At 43.5% G+C, this 23,392-nt stretch overlaps 1 protein-coding gene across 1 annotated transcript in view; it reads left to right on the top strand.

Moving 5' to 3' along the window:
* The window catches only part of LOC117197432 (protein POLR1D-like), a 41,665-nt gene extending 18,852 nt beyond the window's left edge, over window positions 1-22,813 (top strand). The window contains exons 2-3 of the mRNA XM_033409334.2: window positions 5,991-6,065; window positions 22,227-22,813. Coding sequence (XP_033265225.1) covers window positions 5,991-6,065; window positions 22,227-22,494 — 343 coding nt within the window. The 3' untranslated portion in view covers window positions 22,495-22,813. The remainder of the gene's footprint in view (window positions 1-5,990; window positions 6,066-22,226) is intronic.
* The last annotated feature ends 579 nt before the right edge of the window (window positions 22,814-23,392 follow it).

Raw genomic sequence — 23,392 nt, 5'->3', positions numbered from 1 at the left:
GCTCAGCTGTGTCGAGGCTGGGGGGTCTCGCCTTCACCAGAACTGTAGTGTCAGGGTCAGTTAAAAGTCAACTGCCCGGGTTCACATCCCAGCCCCAGTTTCTTCACTCTTTATTTTCTCCTTCTCAGTGAAATAGTAGTTACCTAGAGGAGTTGTGAGGATTAAGTGTAAGATACATGGCACATAGGTACTGCTGCCATCATTATTTTTCATCATATCCCCAGTGGTGCATATTAAGTGCTTATTATATCGATATTCAAAGGAGAGTTTCCTTGAACCTGGGCAGCCCCATGTGTCACAAATGTGCAGATCTTCCGTCAGTGCAGTTCCTAGCCCAGGAAACACCCTCCTCTTGTTTTGACCTGCGTCCCTGAATGAAAGGAAACTGTGGGGTCCGTGGCGATGGGGGGCTGTGCCCTGTTGACGTCAGAGCGCACACTGCTTCAGAGTCCAGGAAGGATGTGAGCCGCGCAGTGTTCGGAAGAAAAAAGACACATTAACTTGTCAAAACCTTCTTTTCAGCGTGAGTGCAGGAGGTTTTGCCATAAGGAAATATTGTTTCCCAGCAGAGCTAAGCTTCCCTTTGCTTGCTTGTCTCAGGATTTCAGTTCAGTGTTCTGGAGGTTCTCATGACTTAGTTCAGTATGAGGAATAGTTATACTTGGAGACTAACATTTAATGTTAGATCAGATTACTCGTACATTTGTATATGTGTAGGTCTTGGAGAACATACAGGAGGTTTGTTACTGATTCATTAATCTACAGGGAAACTTAAAAACATTCAAAATTTAGGTTTTCAGTTTTTTACATTTATGTTAATTTACATTTTGACAATATACTACAATTTGGTCCATGTTGAATGGTTACACTTTGTGTTTTAATACTTTAGATTATTACAGTCCATAGAACTTACTTTATATGAAAATCTTGATCATAACAATATGATCAGTGATTTTGCTGAAATAAAGGCAAGAAAATAAATTTTATGGAATAAAGATATATATAAATTTTCTGTCTTTATGTATTCATCTAAATATTACCAACCCATTAAGAGAATAATCAACGTGTGCAGGGAGTTAATTCTATTATCTCATATTTCACTAACTTAAATTTTTAAAAATCATAGCTTTACACAGTTTTTTGAAGTACAACTGACTTACAATTTTATATTAGCTTCAGGTGTACAACATAGTGATTCTATATTTTTATACATTACAAAGTGATGGCCACGACAAGTCTGGTTACCATCTATCACCATACAGAGTTTACACATTTAAATTTTTATTGTAATGAAGGTGTATTTGTCATGGTAGGAGGAATGAATATGTTTTATTTAATGGTTTTTAAATGTAACTTAAATATTTAGAAGTATGGTACATCGGCCCGAAAGTAAAGGCGGTTTTATAGTATCTATTGATGAGGCACCGGTGGGGAGATGAGGAAGGGCTGGTGGAGAAGGTGACCTCTGACCTGAGCGTCCGGTGGTGAGGATGTAGCTGCAGGAAGAGCCCTGGGCAGGGTGCAGCCCAGGCAAAGCTTCCCATGCACACGACGGCAGATATGGTGCTGCCGTCCAGCCGCTGTCCCGGCCAAATTGGGCTTCTGGACTAGCAAAGCTACAGCCCACGAATGTGCTGTCTGGCTGCTGTAATAAAAAGACCATGGACTAAGTGGTTTAAACAGCAAACATTTATTTCTAACAGTTCTGGAGGCGGGAGGTCTGAGAGCCAGTTGCCAGCAGATTCGGTGTCTGGTGAGGGCCCATCTTCTCCCTGTGTCCCCACATGGCAGAAGGGAGGAAAGAGCTCTCTGGGGTCTCTTTTATAAGGGCACCAATCACCTCCCCCAAAGGCCCCACCTCCTAATACCATTACATCGGGAGCTAGGATTTCAACATCTAAGTTTGGGGAGGGAGGGACACAAACATTGAGTCCACAGCACTTTCCTTCACCATTTCTCAAGAAAGTATATGTTGAGGTCTTTTTTTGAGCAATTACTTGATATTTAGCTTCTCTGATATTATTTCTTTAAAAATCTCATTTTCTTGTGTTCTTCATTATTTAATTTTCTGTTGTTTCATTTTAGTTGCCTTAAATATCTTGCTACCCTTTCGCTATAGTGATATAGTTAACTCTCAGTTGATTTATGTGAGTATAAAGGACCACAGACCCAGATAACTCAAAACTAATTTGTTTGACTTTGGATTTTAAGGCGATTTAGCACCAGATTTGTGTTCCCACTCGGGTTTTATTTAAGCTGCTATTATGATCAGTGTACGTTGTACAAGGATGTACCAGCTGGCTAAGGGGATGAACAGGCAGGCCTGAAGAAGCTGAGCTAGGATGGAAAATTGTCTGTGGATAATACACACATGGATCATTGAAAATCGATTGTAGCTTGTTCCTGTGCCCAAGAAACTGTCTGCTTAATGACCTGGCTTTCTGGGACTTCTTGTTTGCACCGGACTGTCTATTCTAATACAATGGATTTGTTTTACAAAGAAACCTTTAAGATGCTTAAAGGATCTAAGCATAAAAATTATGGTACTTAAATTTGTGTCTGAAATTTAATTGTTCAAGTCCTTGTTGTACTTAGTTCTTATATATTCTCCTACTGTTTGCTGTTCCTGTATTTTAATTGCAGTTTACACTTCTGTTTCACAATCTCATTAAAAACTATCTTGTTTCATGATGCCGATGTTTCATAATCTTTGATAATTTAAGTATCTAGCCTCTGTGATAATGTGTGGTAGAAACTGACTTTGTTATTTCCTTACCCGAGAATTCATTAGCGAGAGTTCCAGAAAAAACAACAGAGGCTACAGGAGTGAGGAAAACTACCTGACTTTCTAATTTTTTTTCCTGTTGATTTTGAAGGTGATGTTGTTATTTCAAGGACAAAACACATGATTGCTAGAAGTTGCTTTCCTATTTGGAAGGAAAGCCCTGCAGAAGGAGCTCGTGCAGAGTGTGGGTGGGACACAGCGAATGCCCCACATTCTTAGGACAAAGTCTGAGCAGCCCTCCGTTCCTCTGCCTCTGCAGTTCTCTGAATGAGTGCAGAAGCAGTGGCAGCTCTGTCAGGGCTTTTTTTTTTTTTTCCCCTTTTGCATTTACTTTATTTTTTGCCTTTTAATGATAATGAGAAAAGGGCTTCTCCAGGACTTGTCGTGCAAATGTTTGTGGAGGAGAGGGGAAGTATGATAGGAAGATGGAGGGCAGGTACCCTTAAACCCACAGGTCCTTTTGTTTTGTTTTGGTCCTCCCCACCGCTCTCAGTGTCCCCGGTACCTCCTTCCTCATCTGAACACTGGTCGTGATGACTATGTTGTCATGTTCAGATGGGACAGTGCTTTGTAAACCGTAAAGCTCGTGACAACATGAGTTGTCCAAACAGTAACAAACGTCTCAGTCGCAGGCAGTCTGCTGGGCCTGGGTTCTGCTCTGTCTGCTCCCGACCTGTCACCGTCTTTCCTCACTGGTGAACTGGTTCACCCCAGGCAGTCTTTCTCATACTTACACCTTCTTTTCTCTTGGGCTGTCGTTTTAAGTCAGAAGGTATCCTTAATCACGGCAGAGAAAGTTAAGCACAGCGCTGGAGACAGTTTTCAGTGAAATCACAACTACAGAAGAATCCACGTCCAACTTCACGCTCTGGAAGGCGCCTAGACTAGGCCTGCAGGATCTCGGCACGGTTCTTGACCGAGTATTGCTTCCTGCAGATGTACAGCATCCCAACTGTAGCGTGACACAAACTGGCTTTCGTAGGCATGTCCAGAAAGCTGGGCAAACGTTTTAACAGTTTTTATGGGAAAATGCATTCTGCTTCATCTGTAACTGATACATAGTTTGTTCATAATTGGGGAACTGCCCAAGCAGGTTCTCTCACTGACGATTTTTTACTGTGTCTGTTGTCAGGAGAGAGGACATATGGGTGGATCCAGGATGAATGATTTTCTGGTTGTTTTTTTTGTTTTTTTGAAAGCTACCACTCTAATTGATGGGAAGGCAGGGGTGTATTTGGCATATTTTTACCCTTTGGTTTTTTTTGCTTACATCTATAAGGGTGAAGAAGGATCTCTGTTTTGGAGCCAGAGAGGATAAATCTTTCCCGAAATACTCTATGAGACAAAGTCCTCAGATCACATCCATAGGATGTATTATTATTTTAAAGAGATGGAAGAAGGCTCTGTGGTGTCACATGCACTTAGTATTCCCGACACCAGGAGGCTGGGCTATGACACCTGATCTGATTGAGTCCAGGGGCAAGAAGCAGACAAGCTGGTCAGCGTTTCAGTTTTTCATCAGCCCATCCATGGGCCCTCCCAGGATGGATTAGAAAGTGTCCAGCTGCTGAGTTAGCTGAAATGGCATTTTTTTAAAGATCTCACTATTAATAGGAGTTTATTAAAACTTGTGTAAATTATAGAAAAATAGCCAGATATATCTGTTGAGGATGAAGAGGGTGGTGAAATAGTTTGAAAGAATACTATTAGAAATATGGAGGTGAATACCAGGAGAAACAGATAAGAAGGAGTTGAACTTGGTTTTTTTGGTGGGTAAGGAAGGCTGATGCAGAAGACTGCTGTATTTCATTTTAAGTCTTTAAATAATATTTTTCTCTTTAAGCTATATGCATGCTTTGATAAAATAAAAATCAGTATAAAATAAAACATTCTTATAAACTAACAGAATGGTAATATCATTGAGGACTATGTGAATTGTACCTAGAGTAGTACTGTAAGAGTGTAACTAAATGTTTTTATATAGAATCAATATATAATTATTGATATTATAATAATATAATTATTATATTATAATAATTATAATTATTACAATTATAATAATTATATTTATAATTATTTAAAAAGTTTCAAATTTTGTGATTAGAATTATAGTTCTGTCTTTGGACTATTGTTGTTTGCAACGTGATACCTCTCTTTTTCTTAACTTTATTATCGCTATATCATAGGTAATATTAAAGTCAGGGATGACCATGGTCCTATCTTACTACCCATGACACCTTGCACAGGATTATATGTGGTAAAGTCTCAGAGTATGGTTGATAAATATGTCTTCTAGGCTTTTAAAAAGCCTCTTTCTAAAAATTACACAAATAATACAGATTCACTCTAGAAAAAACAGAAAATGCAGAGAAGCAAACAAAAAACTAAAAATCTGCCCCAAACTTATCGTTTTGGTAACATCCCTCCAAATGTTTCCCTGTGCAATAGGTACATGTAAATAAATTTAAAATAAAATTATCCTATACATACTCTTTTGTTCCCAGATTTATACACTTAACATGTTATGAATGTCTTGCTGTGCCAAGCATTTGTCTTCATTTTTAACAACTGCCTAATCTTCCGCTGTGTGGATATGCCATGATTAATTTAAACAATCCCTTTTTAGTAACCGTTTAAGCTTTCTCTTCTTTTTCTTTAGCTGTTAAGGTTTTGAATGCGTATCCTTGTACATATAGTTTTGCATACTTAGTTGAATTTTTCTTAGAATAAGGTGGAATTTTTAGGTCAACATGTATGTTTTATTTTTACGGCTCTTTATCACGTTTCCAGTTGTTCTCCAGAAATGTTATATCAGCTTTAGTCCCTGTTGGTAGAGAAAAGAATATCCATTTCTCCACTCCCTCACTAACTGATGAGCAGAAACAGATTCATCATTGCTGGGTTAATTAGTATTTCTTAGAATAATAGTGCATTTGAACATTTTTAATATGGATATAATTCGTCATTTTGCCTTTAATTTTCTCTTCAGTGCTCTTCCCCTATATGGAAAAGGTTTCTTTTTAATTTTTATGTATTCAAAACTATCCACCATTTTAAAACATTTTTTTAAATTTCTCCCCCAATTTTGAAGTTTAATGCTTCAAAAGCTCTTTCTTTCCCAGGATCACATACGTGGAACAAACTGATTTTCAGAATTTAGTGGGGTGACTAAAATTCTCTCAAATTTCTTCCTTTTTCCCACCAGGAAAGCAATAGAAGAACTCCTTAAAGAGGCAAAACGTGGGAAAACAAGAGCAGAGACAATGGGACCTATGGGCTGGTAAGTTCTTGAGTCATCTTCCTTAAAATTTAAACTCATGTATATATTAAAGAGAAAAGTTTTCTTTAGCATATACAGGGAATGTAGAACCGTGGACATAGAGGAACTCACTCAGAGGCAAGTGGTAGAGCAGGGACACTGCTGAGGGCTGCAGCCACGGAAGTGGGCAGAGGAGTGAGAACAGAGAACACTTGTCATGGTGTTGTCACCCTTTGGTCCACAAGTCCCCAAGAGATATGATGACGCGGCTGTGCCTAAGGCCACCTGAGTGACAGTAATATTATGTCAGTGTTCATTGTTTAAGAACTTCTATCATAATTATAGTCCTCAGTAAATTAAAATTTATAATTTTAAGTATTTTGATTTTGTGACAGTTCAGCTGTGTAGCACTAAAGTTTACCATTGCAGTTTCTATACAAAACAGAGCTTACTAAAACTTAATGATATAGACAAAGGAAGAATTTAACCTTAAGAATCAAGTCTACTCTTCTAAGTGTTACTTTAGCAATAGCATTCTCATCCAATAAATATGCTGGCTTAGGTCTTTTATCCACAATTTAAAATTCACTATAATGGAGTATCGTGGGCCGTGAAAACGTGTAAAATGTAAAAATGGGACAGGAGTAGAAGCTAGATCTCTGTGGATTTGACTCTTAGAACCAAGCACAGGGTTTATGGCAAATATAAAACAAGGTTCAGTCAAAGTTAAAGAAATAAGAGGGCAAAGGCAGTTCCTAAAAATCAAGAAACATAAAATTAATGGACCTCAATAAACCATTGAGCAGATGGCTTAGCCACACGTGGAGGAACTGTTTCAGGTGATCTGAAATTTGACTGTATTTCCAAAGGCAGAAAAGAACTAGAAAGAAAACTGTTTCCCAGTTATCACGTTGTTGGTAATAATGTTGACATTGTTATTCTGAAAATATTGTATAGTAGGATAAAGCAAATAAGTAAATGTTTATTTGTTATAGATACCAAAATTTTCAGTGTAAAAGATACAACTATAAAATCAAAGATATAAAAATCTGTACTCCTAAATATTAATTGGAAATATCAGTATGAAGTTGTGCTAGATTTTCTCTTTAAAAGAGAGAAAAGCTTTTCTAGCTCTGTTCACAGAAAAGTCCTGGAAACAATGACCATCCACTCAGTAGCAGTGAGTGTCCCTGGCACCCAGGGGTGGTGTATAAATTCTACTGTGGTATATATAATTCCATTTCTCACTGAACGAAGACACAGCCTTAGAGAAATAACTGGCTGCCGATCTGAGGCCGTTAGCCTGGAGTTAACCAAACTGCAAGCTAGCTGTCACAGCCTCCAGCACTGCCCTCACTTCTTATGCCAACCGCAAGTTCCGGGAGCTCCCAAAACTATCCTCAGCTTCAGTAATTTGCTAGACCACACACAGTTCACAGAAAGCTATTATACTCATGGTTACAGTTTATTACAGGGAAAGGATACAGATTAAAATCAGCCAGAATAAGGGATGCAAAGGGCACAGTCAGGAAAGGTTCCAGACACAGAGCCGCTGTTGTCCACCCCGTGGAGTCAGGACCCACACATTACCCTCCCAGCACCAACATGCGACAATGCACTTGGCATACTGACAACCAAGGAAGCGTACCTGAGCCTCGGTGTCCAAAGTGTTTTGGGGGGTTCCATTACTTAGGTGTGATTGACTGATTGCTCACGTGGTTGATATCAGTCTCCAGTTTGACCAATACCACAGTACCCCAGATTTCCACCCTCAATCATGTGGTGTGTCTCTGGCATGGCCAGCCCTCCCTGTAAGACTATCAGTTGTGGCCAGCTCCACCCTAAACAAAGACGTTTCTATCAGGTATGACATTGCCTCTCAGAATTGATATTACCTCCCAGAAGCCAGGGCGAAGGCCAGACCTCTCTGTGGGCAAGACCACACTGTTTACTACATAGATAGGAAATGTATAAGAAGAGCCAGAAAATCTTATCAGATCAGAAAGTAAAACTGTCAGAGATCAGATCAGGAAGTAGAACTGTCAGAGACTACTGTAGTCATGTCAGAAAGACACAGGAACCAACTTGAAAGGCCTCCCACTAGTCAAAGATGGGATAATTTAATCACCAAAGAATAAAGAATAATGAGTGAGATAACCTAAAATATGTTAAAATCCAGAAGGTCATAAGAAAAATCACATCAAGAAGCTTTTGGATGAGGCTAAGGGGCCAAATTATTATAAAACTGGTAAATAGTGAGGAAGAGCCGAGCATTTATCCTGTTCCTTGTACAAGTTATACTTCAAAGTTACAAAATAATTGATGAAAGAAAACTTCCTTAAAGAATTGCAACTGTTAAATGTAGGACTATAGAGTAAGATTATCATCACTTGAATAACAACTCAATTACAAGACAAACTATCTAATTTAAAAATGGACAAAAGATTTGAACAAACACTTCACCAAAAATGATATCAAATTGGCCAATAAGCATTTGAAAGGATACTCAAATCATTAGTTATCAGGAAAATGCAAATTAAAACCACAGTTACTTATTCACTACACATGCACTAGATTGGCCAAAATAAAAGAAAGACTGACAGCACCAAATAAAGAGGAGGATTTGGAACAACGAGAATGCTCACATATTGTTGGTGGAAATGTAAAATCATACAGCCACTTTGAAAAACAACTGGTAGTTTCTTATACATATGCACTCACCATACAGAATTCTTCTTCTAACCACCTATCAGAGAGCTGACAATGTAAGCCCACATGGAAATCTGTCCAGTAATGTCCACAGCAGTTTTATTCATGATAGCTCAAAACTGGAAACAACCCAAATGACCATCAGCTGATGAGTGGATACACAGTTGTAACTTCCATACATTCCACACTCATCAATGACGAAAAGGAACAGAACTACTGATACACACTGCATGGATGAATCTCAGAAGCATTTTGCTCATGAAAGAAGCCAGACTCAAAACATTACACATTATAAGATTCCATTTATGTGACATTCTAGAAAAGCCAAAACCACAGGGACAGAAAACCCATCGGTTGCCAGGAGGTAGGGGCTGAAGGACTGAATTTCCTGCAGAACTTTTCTGGGTGCTGGGAATGCTCTACATCTTGACTGTTGTGATGATCACATGACTACACACATTTGTCAAAACTCATCACACACACACACACAAAAAAACTCATCACACTATTTACTTAAAAGGAGAAATTTTGGTTTGTATAAACTATACCTCAGTAAACCTGATTTAAAAATAAAAAGAATGTCGTTATTCTACAATCCCTAATGATACACTGGATCTAGGCAAAGATCATCACCGGTTGCTAAATCTATCAGATGAGAAGCTGATGGGGAACTTTCTGATGAGTGGGTCAGGCTGACGACACTTGGACTCATCCATCAATCTTTATACCACAAGAAGATGCAATGGGAAGAGGGTACCGCCACTTATGAGACATCCTTGTAAAGAACTTGAACGTGAATCTGATCAAGTCTCTAGTTAGAACTACTAGTTTGCAGGAAATAGAGGTCAGAGGAACATACTAAATGATATTATAGAGATAAAATTACAAAACTGTGGGGAATTCTACAGGACAAACAAACCAGTTTCTTTAACAAATGAATTGCAAGGAGAAAAGGAGGAGGAGTATCCTATGACTTAATAGATTTGGGACACATCTACCTGTATACCTTGTTTGGATCCTTATCCAAACTAATTGAAACAAGGCTATTTGATGATATTAAGGAATTGATGTTGATTTTTTTTTTAGGTGTGATAATAGGATTGCTGTTGTTATTTTTATTTATTTATTTATTTATTTTGCGGTACGCGGGCCTCTCACCGTTGTGGCCTCTCCCGTCGTGGAGCACGGGCTCTGGACGCGCAGGCTCAGCGGCCATGGCTCACGGGCCCAGCTGCTCCGCGGCATGTGGGATCTTCCCGGACTGGGGCACGAACCCGTATCCCCTGCATCGGCAGGCAGACTCTCAACCACTGCGCCACCAGGGAAGCCCTGTTATTTTATTTTTTAAAAGCTATTATCTTTTAGAAGTTCATTCTGATGTATTTATGGATGCAGTGGTATAATAAGATGAAATGATCCAATGTGAGTCAATCTTTGTGTAACATTTGTAATCATTTTAGATTTCAGTGAAATAGCGACCTCCTAGGATACGGTAAAAATTTGGTGAGATAATGTATGTAGAAACACTCAGCATAGTTCCCGGCATGGAGCAGTCAATTACTAAATGTTAGTTAAATCTGCTCTTAGCTTCTTTTTTCGTTTGTTTGGATTTTTTATTGCCATATAAAGGGCCATCTAACTGGTCTGGACTAAAATAAATAAGTGTTCCAGATGTACCAGGCCAGGTGGAGTGAATATCAGTTTCAATGCCAATTTCAGACAAAGGATACTCATTGAATGGTCAACGTTTTCTACCATTTCTATGAATTTTTCCTCAAATACAGTTTTTTTCATATATAAATTTAAATGCCATATTTTTAAATATCCCACAAGATTTTTAGATATGACATTGCTATTTTTAAATTGCAGTTACAAATCTTATTTGTCAGTGACAGAATTATAATTCCTTAAAAATTAGAAGTTGTGGGCTTCCCTGGTGGCTCAGTGGTTGAGAGTCCGCCTGCCGATGCAGGGGACACGGGTTCGTGCCCCGGTCTGGGAAGATCCCACATGCCGCAGAGCGGCTGGGCCCGTGAGCCATGGCCGCTGAGCCTGCGTGTCCGGAGCCTGTGCTCCGCGGCGGGAGAGGGCACGGCAGTGAGAGACCCGCATACCAAAAAAAAAAAAATTAGAAGTTGTATTTACAAGAATGAGCATATCCTTTTTTTTTCTAGTTGGAACTAACTAAGGAGGAGCATAGATTTAAATGGTTGATTGCTCCAGTTAATCGTTGATTCATCGGATCTCCTGACTTGGTGTATATAACCACCTATGTGGTTGGCTTTTTTCTTTTTACCTTTTGACCCCTTGACTCCCCTACCCTGCCTCTGGCGACCACCAATCTGCTCTCTGTTACCTATGAGCTTGATTTTTTTTTTTTTTTTTAGGACTCCACATATAAGTGAGATCATACGGTATCTGTCCTTCTCTGTTGGACTTACTTCACTTAGCGTAACGTCCTCAAGGTCCATCCATGTTGCCACACATGGCAAGATTTCATTCTTTTTTATGCCTGAATAGTATTCCGTTGTATGTGTATACCACACTTTATCCATTCACCCATCCGTGGACACTTAGCTTGTTTCCGTATCTTGGCTGTTGTATATGAAGCTGCAATGAACACGTGGGTGCAGATATCTTTTTGAGTTAGTGTTTTCTTTTTCTTCAGATAAATACCCAGAAGCAGAATTGCTGGATCATACGGTAGTTCTATTTTTTAATTTTTTGAGGAAGCTCCATACTGCTTTCCGTAGTGGCTGCACCAATTTACATTCCCACCAACAGTGCACAAGTGTCCCATTTTCTTCACATCTTCACCAATACATGTTATTTCTTACTTCTCTTATCTTCTTTCCAGCCCTCTGTCCTTAAGAGAGGAGAGATAAGGTGCCCCTACTAACACGAATTAGATTCGTGCAAACTTTGGTAGGGGCAGGCTGCTTTGGGTTTTGGTGTAAGGCAGGACCTCGACCGGACTGACAGTAGTCATTGGTCCATTTTAATACCTTTTGTGAAAGAATCAGCCTAAAGCTACATCATAAATTCAGATGACTTGACAAGTGGATGAGAAAATATCAGTCAGGGTTCTCGCCAGATGAGGAATGTCGAAGGGGATCACTTGTTACTAGGCAGCTCTCCTGATGGAAGTCATTTATCCTGACAACCTCAGTGCCACTTACTGGCTCGGCAGAACTTTCTGAGGGTCAAAGAACTAGTCTGTCAGCATCAGCTCTGCTTTTCCTGAGGAGAGTTGCCATATGCACAGGCCAGCTTGAGATCTGTCGGGTACTGACTGACCTCCTCTCTGGGCATCATATCAGTTCGATTGGCTGTTCCAGTGTTCTGGAGGACCCGGGCTCCTTCCAGTTTTCCAAATCTCCCAACCAAAGGGTGTGATTCTTTTCCACACTTTAGTTAACGAAGAAGAGGAAGAGGCATGCCCCCACCCCCTTCAAGCACACTTCCCAGGAGTCGTCTGTGCCATTTCTACATGGACCCCATTGGCCAGAATTTAGTCTCATGTCTACACCAGCTACAAGGCCAGGAGCTCGGTCTTTTTTTCTCAGTCAGTCGTGTGGCAGATAAAATCTGAGGTTCTTTTACTACAGAAGAAAGGAAGAACGGATATTGGGGGGCAACTAGCAGCCTCTTCCCAAGAAGGGCAGGAGAAGGATGTTGAAAAGAGAGTAAAAACTGGCAGACAAAGTAAGATGACTCCAGATTTATAAGAGGTGGATCCTGGGAGAACAGGATGGGAAACGCACACTCTCCCATGAGGTGACAAGACAAGCGAGCATTCCTGTTGACACTGCTATTTTTTTTCAACTCTCGTAACAGTGCTTCTCAAACTTCTGGGTCTTTAGGATCCTTTACACTCTTGAAAATTACCGAGGACCCCACAGAACTTTTTTACATGGGTTGTATCTATCAGTATTTACTGTATTAGAAATTAAAACCGAGCAATTTTAAAGTATTTATTGATTTATTTTAAAAATAATAAACATGTTACATGTGTAGATAATATATCTTTTTATAAAAATAGCTATGTTTGCAAAAATTTACCTATTCAGTAGAGTGGCACTGTTTAATATTTTTGCGAACCTCTTCAATGTCTGGCTTATCAAAGACACCTGGATTTTCCTATCTGCCTCTGCAGTCAATCTGCTGTAATATGTTATTTTGGTTGAAGTCTATGAAGAGACTCTGATTTCACACAGATACGTATTTGGAAAAGGAAGAAGTACTTCAACAGTATTTTCAGAAATTTGTGGTATTCTTTTATACTGCATCAGTACTTGCAAGTAACCTCAGCAAGTGGTAGTTTCTTCACATTCTTTTTAATAATGTGGACTTTTCATATGCTGTTACAGTAAAATCCCTTGGTCCACCTTGCACTTCTGCTGGATCTTCCACTCATGCATGGTTCTGTAATATCAGGAACTGGTCATCTGGATATTGGTTCGCTGAGTTATGAAGCTCCCCCAAATGTTGACACCTTTCATTATATAATATTTTAAAAACACATTTGTTAACATCACCACTGATCTCATCAGAAAAGTCGTTTAAGCGTTGGGAAACTGTCAAGGTCACTGTTTCCCAGAAGTCTAATTTTCTTTCGTTTGCAAGCTTCAGTTTTATCTCAGCCGTGAATACCGCGAGTTGTTTTCTTTGAAGTGACGGCTCACTTACATCTGAATACCCAGCTAGGTCACCTTGCAGCTCAGTCTCGCAGAACTTTTCCTTGAGGCAGCTTTTGGTCCAGCACACCTAACAGGGACGGGCTGTGAAGGGAGGTCTGGTCCAAGGAAACCCATGACTTGCTTCTGCCCACGGTGCTGGGACAAAGAACGCCTTTCCCATCCTGCTCATTCCAGGGGAACACCTGGTTCTACATCTGTTTAAAGAAGTGTGTGTGTGTGTGTGTGTGTGTGTGTGTGTGAATAAAACTTTTAACCACTAATCCAGTGGTTTCCAAATTTACCTGCACATTTGAAACCATCTTAGGAGCTTCCAAAAATACAAGTATCTGTTTCCCACCATCAAAGATTATTAGTTAGGGGTATGGCCTGAGCTTCGGGGTTTTAAAAAGATACCCAGGTGATTCTAAAGTGCACACCAATGTGAAAAACACTATGCTAATCCCTATTTATTAAAAAGAATGATACCAACCTGCTCTGCAGAACTGGGAGCATTCCCACACTCCTCCCAGGAGCAGACAGGTGGCCAGGTGGCCAGCCACAGGAGTCCCAAGACCCATCCCTGTCAAGTGGACAGATACCCCAAAGGAACAGACAATCGGTCAGTTACTAGCGGGCGATGGTCTGCGTTTCTAAGCATCTCAAAGATCTTCACATTGGCTTTAAAATTTGACACTGAACTAGAGTGAGTGACATTATTTCCTCCTCTTGGATACCGCATGAGAGAGATCTTAAGTGAGGTAGCTGAGCCGTTGCCAGAAAGAGATTACTGAACTAAAGGAAATGCAACCGGGATGCCGTTTTCTGTAGTGTAAAGAAAGAAACCATTTGGTGCTATATACTTCCTTGGATGTATTTCAGCAAAAGAATCTCTTGAGAAGCTGTTCTTGACAGAAGCCTCAGAGAAGCTGAAATATTGGCCCACGTGACTTCCTTTCAGTCAACATAAAGGAATTTATAAGCACAAATTTCAGAAATTTGCTCAGCTTCCTTGTCTACAAAGCTGCTTTTATTCTGGTCACGTCCACTTCAGCTGACCTTTGCCCAGTATAATGCCTGAGTCCACTGCCTGTATGATTTCAGCCTTAGACGTTGGAGTAGGCGTATGTTTTGGTACCAAAACTTCCAAAGATTGAATTTGAGAGAACATGATTTTTCAGTTTTCCTTACCCAGTTGTTTTAAGGGGAGTGGCGTTTTGGGTGCTCTTCTGTTTGGCTTGGGGTCAATCTGGTGGTAAGGGGGAGCACCACCTACATTTCCTTCCATTTTACGTAATCAGCTTTTGATTACTGGGAAGCAGATCATTGCCCCAGTCTCCACTGAGGCACGTGGTGTTTTTATTCGTTTGAAGATTCGCTCAGTACCAGTCGGGGTATTAAGGGGCCAGGCACAGGTACAGGTACAGAAGCCTCACACAAAATGCCGGCCCTGAAGTTGCTCACGCACAGGTGCACGTGGACAGGCCTGCAGCTGAGCACCAGACCACATGCTGGAACCAGCGGGGAAGGCAGGGAGGGCTCGAGTTTCAGCCTGACTCGTGGGTGAGGCTCCCGGCAGTATTTCAGGGCCGCGGAGATCCAGAGCCTTTACTTTCCAGTTAAAGAACGTGGAGCCCAAAGAGGTTTGCTAAGTCCTGGTTAACTGCTGATGGGACCAGCACGGATCCTTCTTGTCTAGAGCCTCCCTCTGTGGTTACTGTCAGCACACAGCGCTGTGTGTCCTGCCCCTGCTTCCCACGTTCACATCCCCTTCCTGTCTGCTTATGAAAGTGGATCAGGGAGCCCTGAATGAGCTCTCGTTGGCTTACAGGGCTACAGAAATGACCTGTCCTACAGAGGGAGCAGGGGGCCAGGGATCGTGCCCTGTCCATCCCAGGGCCCCGCTACTCACACCCCCGCCTCTGACCCTCGCCTGGTCACACCTTCTGTTCCTCCTGGCCGTCTCCTAAAGAGCATCAGACAGGTAGCCTGGTATTTATTTTTGCTGCAGGACCTAGCATAGTGCCTTACATATGAAAGATTCTCAGATGTTTGAAAATAAATACTGCAGATATATATGTACACGTATGTCAATGGTTTTTCATTACTTTTGGGTGTAGTGGTGGAGACGGAGCATACTGAAAACCTGCCTCAGGCCTCAGGCCTGTTGTGTGCAGTGTAATTAAGGATTAACAGTGTCGCTGTGGGGATTAAAACACTATAAAAGACCTTCTCAGATGGCTAAGGCATTTGATTGCCAAAGTATCACCCGTGGCGCTGTGGGTGGCTACGGTGATCGTGGCGTGTTAAACAAGATGAGCTGTAACCAACCACAGTGTCAGATCAAAAGTATTACCTGGTTCCTTGGAGTGTTGGAAGTGTAGTTGTGCTTCTTCCTGTGGCTGTTACTTTCGACGTACATCCGTGATCATGCAAAGCAATGTGCAGAATGGAAGATAAAATGCCGTTTGCTGGCGTGGAAAGGGCTCTGGCCGTAGAATAAAGGAATGAATCGGGGTGCAATGCACTGAACCCGGCTTCCACGATCCCAAGGCTCTATTTCCCTAAACAGAAGAAGAGGAACCATCGTTTCCCACAGCCTGATGTACTTCACGAATCTCCAAGTCACGTGTGTGCAGGGAGTTTGGTGCCTTTGTTCTTGTCTGTGTCGGACTCACCTGGGCTCCTGCATGGCCAGCGCTCTTAGCCGACTTAGATCTGCTTCTAGGAGTCTGTCCCAAACGGAGCAGCCCCGGCGGCCAGCGTGCTGACAGCTTTTCACCTGCGGTTTCCTTCCCTGCCTGCTCTGGGCCATCTGCTTACTCCACAGGTGCCTTTCTCTCATCTGCTCCTTCTCTCCCAGCTGGAATGGTGCTGGGAAGGCGGACCCTGGTTCCCATCCCAGCTCCACATCCTTCCGGCTTGGGAGCCTGGATAAGGTGCTGTGCCTCTTGTGCATCTGTAAGAGGGGAGACGGTGGAGAGACGAAGTGAGGCGTTGGTAACGTAAGGGCACAGGGAACTGCTCGTCAGTGTCAGCAACACCGCTGTCGTCGTTCTTATTGGCGAGCGGTCATGTGTCACTCTTTGCGGGGTCACATGCATGAAACTGCTTTAGACACAAACGTGGCAGGTCTGTGTCTGCAGAATGTCAGCTATTACTACCTCTGTCCTTCAGCAGCAGAGAGACAGAAGTATGAAAATCAGAAAGAAAAACTGCATTTATCTTTCCCCTTCTGTTCTCTAGATTTGTTTTATAATTTACTGGTTTTCATAAGTCGAGTATGACACCTGTGGGGAGAAAGAGCCTCATTTTTGCAAATGACAGTTACACAGTGTTACACAGTGTACCTACTCGAGAAGAAGGGAAAGAAGACTGAAAAGCGTAGAGCCCTGGCCTCGGCCCGTCTTAATCTCTCCGTGGCGGGCGGAGCCCTTCATCTCAGCCTCTGGGCTCACAGCTTTGAAAGCGAAGGGACTCGCTTCACTTGTCAGGTTTCACGTGGATAGGGTGCCAGCTCCTGAGTCTGACGGTGCTGTCATGGGTACTTTCTAGAGCAGTTTTAACCAGTCTCATTCTCTTTAGGGTTTTATATCCATTTACGTTGTTAGCACCTTAAATCTGGCTCTTCCCACACGAGCTAGTATAACGTTCTAAAATCAAAAATGAACCCAAAACAAAAATAACTAGCCAGCATGAGAAAGTCAACAGAGCTGGGGTCAGAGTTCCACAGGAAAGCAGCTGCCCATCCTGTGGCCTCCTGTGGTCCCCACCCCACATCCTTGGGCGTGGCCAGGGACAAAGCCGGTACAGACCCACCCAGCAGCCAGGCCTGTGCCCGTGCCACAGGGCTCAGGCTTTTGCCTTGATGCTGATATAAAGAAGGCTTTAGGGCGGCTGAGGATCTAACGCTAGCTTATTGTGTCATCTCAAATACAGAATAACATGGCACTAAAAGAGAGCTGAGAAACAAGGAGACAGAGAGCAATGAAATAATTTCCTAATTTGATAAAGGAGAGGAGGGTCACTTTCTGAAGGGCCAACATACAGAACGTGCGCGGAGAAACTCAGAAGTGGAAGGACCTTCGAGATCACCCACTTACTCCAGCCTCCAGTGTTATTTATACCCGAGGACCATCTACAAACAGAGTCTATAGACCATTAGGAAATGCAAATTATAAGCTGAGAGGTACTACCCAGTAGCCCACTAACTCTGATATCAATGGAGAATTGAGATATCCTGGAAGGTGAAACTTGCAGATACAGAAGTTTAACCATCTGAAGTACCGAAACTTTAAAGTTGTAACCATTTTTATGAACATTTCTGTAAAACATCTTATTCGTTTCTTCCTGATGGCTCAGGTTCTTTTCATTTTTTAATCATTTTTTTCATGGAGAAACATCAGACATTCTTCTCTGTTCTTGATTAACTTATTATCCCAGGTGACTTGAGACTTAGCTGTCTTGAGTTTCCATCACGGAAAAATCCCTGATGTATTAACTTGAGTGCTATATATATTCTTTTTCATGAAGGGAGAGTGAAGAGTAATAATATGGGTCCACAATCCCTTGTTTAAAGCCCCTGGATCCAGATATGTTTCTAAATTTAGATATTTTCACATTTTAGATAGGTGCTATAGCCCAGACAGCGTGCACAGCAAATACCCTAGTGGTACTTGTTCAACACGTGATCATTTCCTCAGCAAAGCATAGGAACGCTTCCCTCAAACGGGATACAGAGTAGAAAGAAGGGCCCAGCGTCAGGTTAGGCCAGGTCTGGTTGCCAAACGAGTTGTCGTATCAGAAAAAGAACTTGGGGGCTTCCCTGGTGGCGCAGTGGTTGAGAGTCCATCTGCCGGCGCAGGGGACACGGGTTCGTGGCCTGGTCTAGGAAGATCCCACGTGCCGCGGAGCGGCTGGGCCCGTGAGCCGTGGCTGCTGAGCCTGCGTGTCTGGAGCCTGTGCTCCACAATGGGAGAGGCCGCAACAGTGAGAGGCCCGCGTACCGCAAAAAAAAAAAAAAGAATAAAGCCATTAAAAATCAGCAGAGAGGACTTCCCTGGTGGCACAGTGGTTAAGAATCCACCTGCCAATGCAGGGGACACGGGTTCGATCCCTGGTCCGGGAAGATCCCCACATGCTGCAGAGCAACTAAGCCCCTGTGCCACAACTGCTGAGCCAGTGCTCTAGAGCCCGCACGCCACAGCTACTGAGCCTTCGTGCCACAACTACTGAAGCCCGCGCGCTTAGAGCCCGTGCTCCCCAACAGGAGAAGCCACTGCAATGAGAAGCCCACGTACCACAAAAAAAAAAAAGAAGAACTTGGTTTTCCAATTTTGGAATTATGCATAAGAAATCATAGCCCCATAGGTAACATTCATTGAAGATTTACCATATGCCAGGCCCTGTGCTAAGAGCTTTGTGCATTATCTCATTAGACCCTTGCAATAGGTGGATACTTCTACTGCTTCCATTTGCAAATAGAAAAGCGAGGCACAGAGGCATTAAGTAACTTGCCCACCGTCACAGAGCGAATGGAGTCGGAGGAGTAGGCCGCGCACTGAGCTAACCTTTACCAAGTGCTGGTTGCATGTCAGGCATTGTTCTGAGCACATTCTCACTCCTTTGATCGGCATCCGGTCCCCTAAAAGAGTCACTACTGTCCCCACTTAATAGATGAGAGACAACAGGGAGATTATTTAACATGCCCAAGGTCTGGCCTAAGAGACAGTATGATTCCAGAGCACGTGTGTACACTGTGTTGTATGACTTTGTAGCCGGAGGACAACTGGCAGTGAGCTTCCGCAAAATTAATGACCACGTTATAGGCCAGAGCCGCTCTCTGCCAGGGACTTCCTCACGTTCAGCATTGATGTTACTCTCCTTATGCTTGAATACATTCAGTGCAGATTTTATGCTTTCTTTATATGGAATCATTTGCCACGTGTCCGTTCACATCTGCCCTCAACTGCTCCCCCCCCGCCCCCCAATCTCGTTGTCCTGCCTCATTTATCAGTGGAGCGCGGGTGAGCACCTGTCGCCATTTCTAAATGTGTCCTGGCGGATCTGGGGGAGCCGCTTTCACACCTCCTTCCCCACTCCTCCCCCCACCCAAGTACACCAAGTTCTCTCCAAGCCACGCTTGCCTTTTCACCTTGAAGGTGGACACACTAGGCACAACCAGCATTAAAACTCGCATCTTCGATGTGAAAAAGTGATGTAAAGGCCGGTTTTCTTGTGGACTTTGTTCCAGAACACCACCTCATTCCACGCTAGCTTCTGGTCCCTGTGTTGAGTCGGCGGGTTACACGAGCAGCGGGGAGCTAGGGGTGCTTCCTCCGACGTGGTCCCCACTCACAGCATGAACCCTGCCGGTCTCTAGCCCAGGAGGAGCTCTGTCATCTCAGGCAAGCACATGGTGCTGGAGATGATCTCACGTGGAAGGTGGCAAAATGCACTTGAATGCGCCAGCAGTTTCCAAAGGTTTGAATATCTTGGGTTACTGTCGCATCTGGCAGTAATCGCCTTCTTTCTTTGTTTAATCCAGACAAGAACTGACCAGTTTTACCAGCGCTGACGACCCACTGCACTGAAAAGGCCCCAGAATTCTTCCGTAGCTGGCTGTTTTGCACCAGCCGTTTCTAGTCCGCCCCATCCGAGAGAGAGCGGTGCTCCGTTGCTCATGAACATGATTAGCTGCTACAGTAAGCCCTGGCCACAGCTGGCAAAGAGGGGCACCTGGGCTCTTCGCGTTCCGCGTTGAAGGGCAGTCCCTTCCCGCAGGCTGGCGAAGTTGTGCCGCTCTGTGACACACGCGTGTGTCGTGCTCTTCTGAACCTCTGCTGAGCTTGCCAATGCGGTGGTCCAGGTGTCGTCAGCCACTCAGTGCCTGGATGCACTGATGATCCTGTAAAGTCACTGAGGTCAGAGCCTGGCCATCCCTCCCAACTGCACAGGTGTCCTGAGCCTGTCCCTCTGGGAGGTACACGTGGCTGTGCCTTGGGGCCCCTGAGGAGCGTCATGCTGGCGCGCTTTTCCGGAAGCTCGGCCTCCCCCAGCCTCACACGCAGAACCGTGGGTTTTCTTTGCTCTCTGTTGTTGCCTTTCTTCTTTGCTCATCACTGTGGCTTCTGAACTTCAGCAGTAAAAGAAAACCAAACCTCCGGTGCCGTCCCCACCCAGCGTTCCCACTGCTTCTGCTGCCCCCTGCGTCCTTTTCTCCCTGAGTCCGTCTCCTCACCGCCGCTCATTCTCCGTCACTCCTCCCAGCCTGAGCGTTAAGCACACCAGCACGTGGGCGCACACACCAGCACGCGGGCGCACACACCAGCACGCGGGCGCACACACCAGCCCGCGGGCGCACACACCAGCACGTGGGCGCACACACCACTTGAGACCTCGCGGGTACTTTCTCTCCATGCAGGCTCAAGAGCTGCTTATTCGCAGCAGGAGCCATTTTCTTTTCTTTTTTTTCCCTCCTTTTTTTTTTTTTTTTTGCGGTACGCGGGCCTCTCACTGCTGTGGCCTCTCCCGTTGCGGAGCACAGGCTCCGGACGCGCAGGCTCAGTGGCCATGGCTCACGGGCCCAGCCGCTCCGCAGCATGTGGGATCCTCCCGGACCGGGGCACGAACCCGTGTCCCCTGCATCGGCAGGCGGACTCTCAACCACTGCGCCACCAGGGAAGCCCCTTTCCTCCTCCTTTTACTAACAGATTCAGTGCCATTCTGACTGTCTGAGGTGGTCTGACCTCCATAACAGGGACACTTGGCTGGTGACCCCTTACATGTCTCTTCCACGAGAAAATCACTGCAGTAGGGCTGCTGGTGGGTTGCTTTTGAGTTTTGTGTGGGATTCTCCTTGAATCAAAGTCTGATACAAAGATGGAGATTACAGAATACTACATTCAGTTTTGTTTACTACCAGCCACCCTGAGTAACATGATTTGGACCAATTAGCATCCTCCTTGGCTCAAGGCCAAGAGAAGTATTCAGGTTTTCATCCCTGTGGGGTTTTCTTTTCTAAAATGAAAGGTTTACTACACCTGAAAAAATAAAACAAATACTGAGTATATAAATATACCTAAACATGTAAATTAACGATTTAACCAGTCACATCCTTCCTCCTGGGTGAACTTGACTCAGGGAGCCCCTGAAATGTACACTGCACAGAAATTCACCCAGAGGGTAGATGTGTGAACAGCGCTCTGGGACAGAGCACAGACTCTGAAACAGAAGGTCCTGAAATAGAAACTTTAGGTTTTTTGGAGGGTAAAAGGTGATTATTGCATTTAATAGATTCTTTAGATATTTTTATTTCTAGAGTAGGTCACGTAGCTCCAGTATTCAAGATACAGCAAGGTATCCTTTTTTTGTTCCTCAGGGAGGGACTGATCCTTCTTCTTTGATATTTGAAAATAAGCCACCATAAATGTAACTAAAAATGCAGATTCTAGTCAAATCAGGCATTTATGGTGTAAGGAGATATTATTAAATGACTCAGGTAATTTGGGTTGTGGTCAACACCTATACATAAACATTGTGGTACCTGTTGGGAAAGTTAGTCCCAACAAGGAAGAAAGGGTTAAAGTCTTCAGATGAGGTCCAGCCAGTCTGTGTCCAGAATTCTAAGTGTCTTGGGATTTCCCCCCTGTGCCCAGAGTTTACACTAGGTGGCATGCAAGGAAAGCTAAACAAATTCAGAAAGTCGACTCTGTGGAAGCAGTTCTTTGGGACTTGCCACGATCGGAGGGTTCAGCTTTGGAGTCAGTGTTTGATTTGTGGTTGTTTTTTCCCCCAGGATGAAGTGTCCTCTTGTTGGTACAAATAAAAGATTTCTAATTAACACAATTAAGAACACGCTGCCCTCCCAGAAAGAGCAAGACCAAGAACAAAAAGAGGGCAGTGAGGAACCTGCGAAAAGCCAGGACCAGAAGGAGGAAAGCCGGCAGAAGCACAGAACCCACCCATACAAGCACAGGGTCCACGCTCGGGGCCCTGCCCGTCATTCTCCGCCGGGGAAGCGGCGCAGCCCGGAGAAGTCCCAGAAGCGATCCAGCAAGCGGTGAGGCAGGGACGCAGGGTGAGCGCGACCGTCCCAGCACCCGGGCCTGGGCTGGTGCAGAGACGGGGCTGAGGACGGGCCCGCGCTGGCAGCGCAAACACCCAAGAGGGATTTTCCAGCAGGGCCGCTGTCATGACAGCGGAAGATCACCTGAGGCTCCGAGGAAAGAGTTCAAAGGGAACGCTCTGAAGACGCCTTGGCAAGTTTAAGCTGCTTCAGCGGTGTAGTATACATACGCATTGATTTTATTCTGTCTTGTTTGGAAGTTGGTTTCAAAATAAATCTTAAAAGTTTTCAGAGATTATTAAAACTAGTTCCACTTATTTTTTGGTGTGCTGCCCTCGTGATCCTTTCTCAAAATTTCTCAAAAAATTAAACACTTGTAAATCCTATACTTTACTTTTTTGGGTGACAAATTTAAGTTTTAGAAATCTGGCCAGTAACCGTATTTATGAAAAGGGCTAGAAATTGACCACGAAGCTCTGATAGCACCGCACCTGTGGTCCTTTAAGTAAACAATGTAGGAAAATCTCCAAATCCTCTTGAATTCATGCTCCTGTCAATAACCAGAGGTTCAAAAACTGTCTCTGTGGTTTCCGTGTGCACGCTCAAACTCATTCCTGAGACAGAGCAGTTTTTCTACATTTAATTTTGGGGGGGAATGTGTACGTTTTAAGTGGTGCTTTTAAAAGAACCTTCAAAAGTTAAAGTGAACATGATTTTCGTGCTATGTCTTACTTAGCTAAAGATGTACGATGCCACTCTTAGTATAGTTGTTTCAGAAATCTGAATTTTCAATAAAAGTGTGTTTACCATGCCTTTTTTCGTTTTTTCAATATCGGCGTGGCTCTCTTCTAACATACAATCATAAACCTTTCAAACCTGTATTCTTCCTTGCATTC

The sequence above is a fragment of the Orcinus orca genome, chromosome 18, assembly GCF_937001465.1.
Source record: "Orcinus orca chromosome 18, mOrcOrc1.1, whole genome shotgun sequence".
Taxonomy (NCBI): domain Eukaryota; kingdom Metazoa; phylum Chordata; class Mammalia; order Artiodactyla; family Delphinidae; genus Orcinus; species Orcinus orca.
Note: the sequence above shows the minus strand (reverse complement) of the source record. Positions and strands in the feature narration are given on the sequence as shown.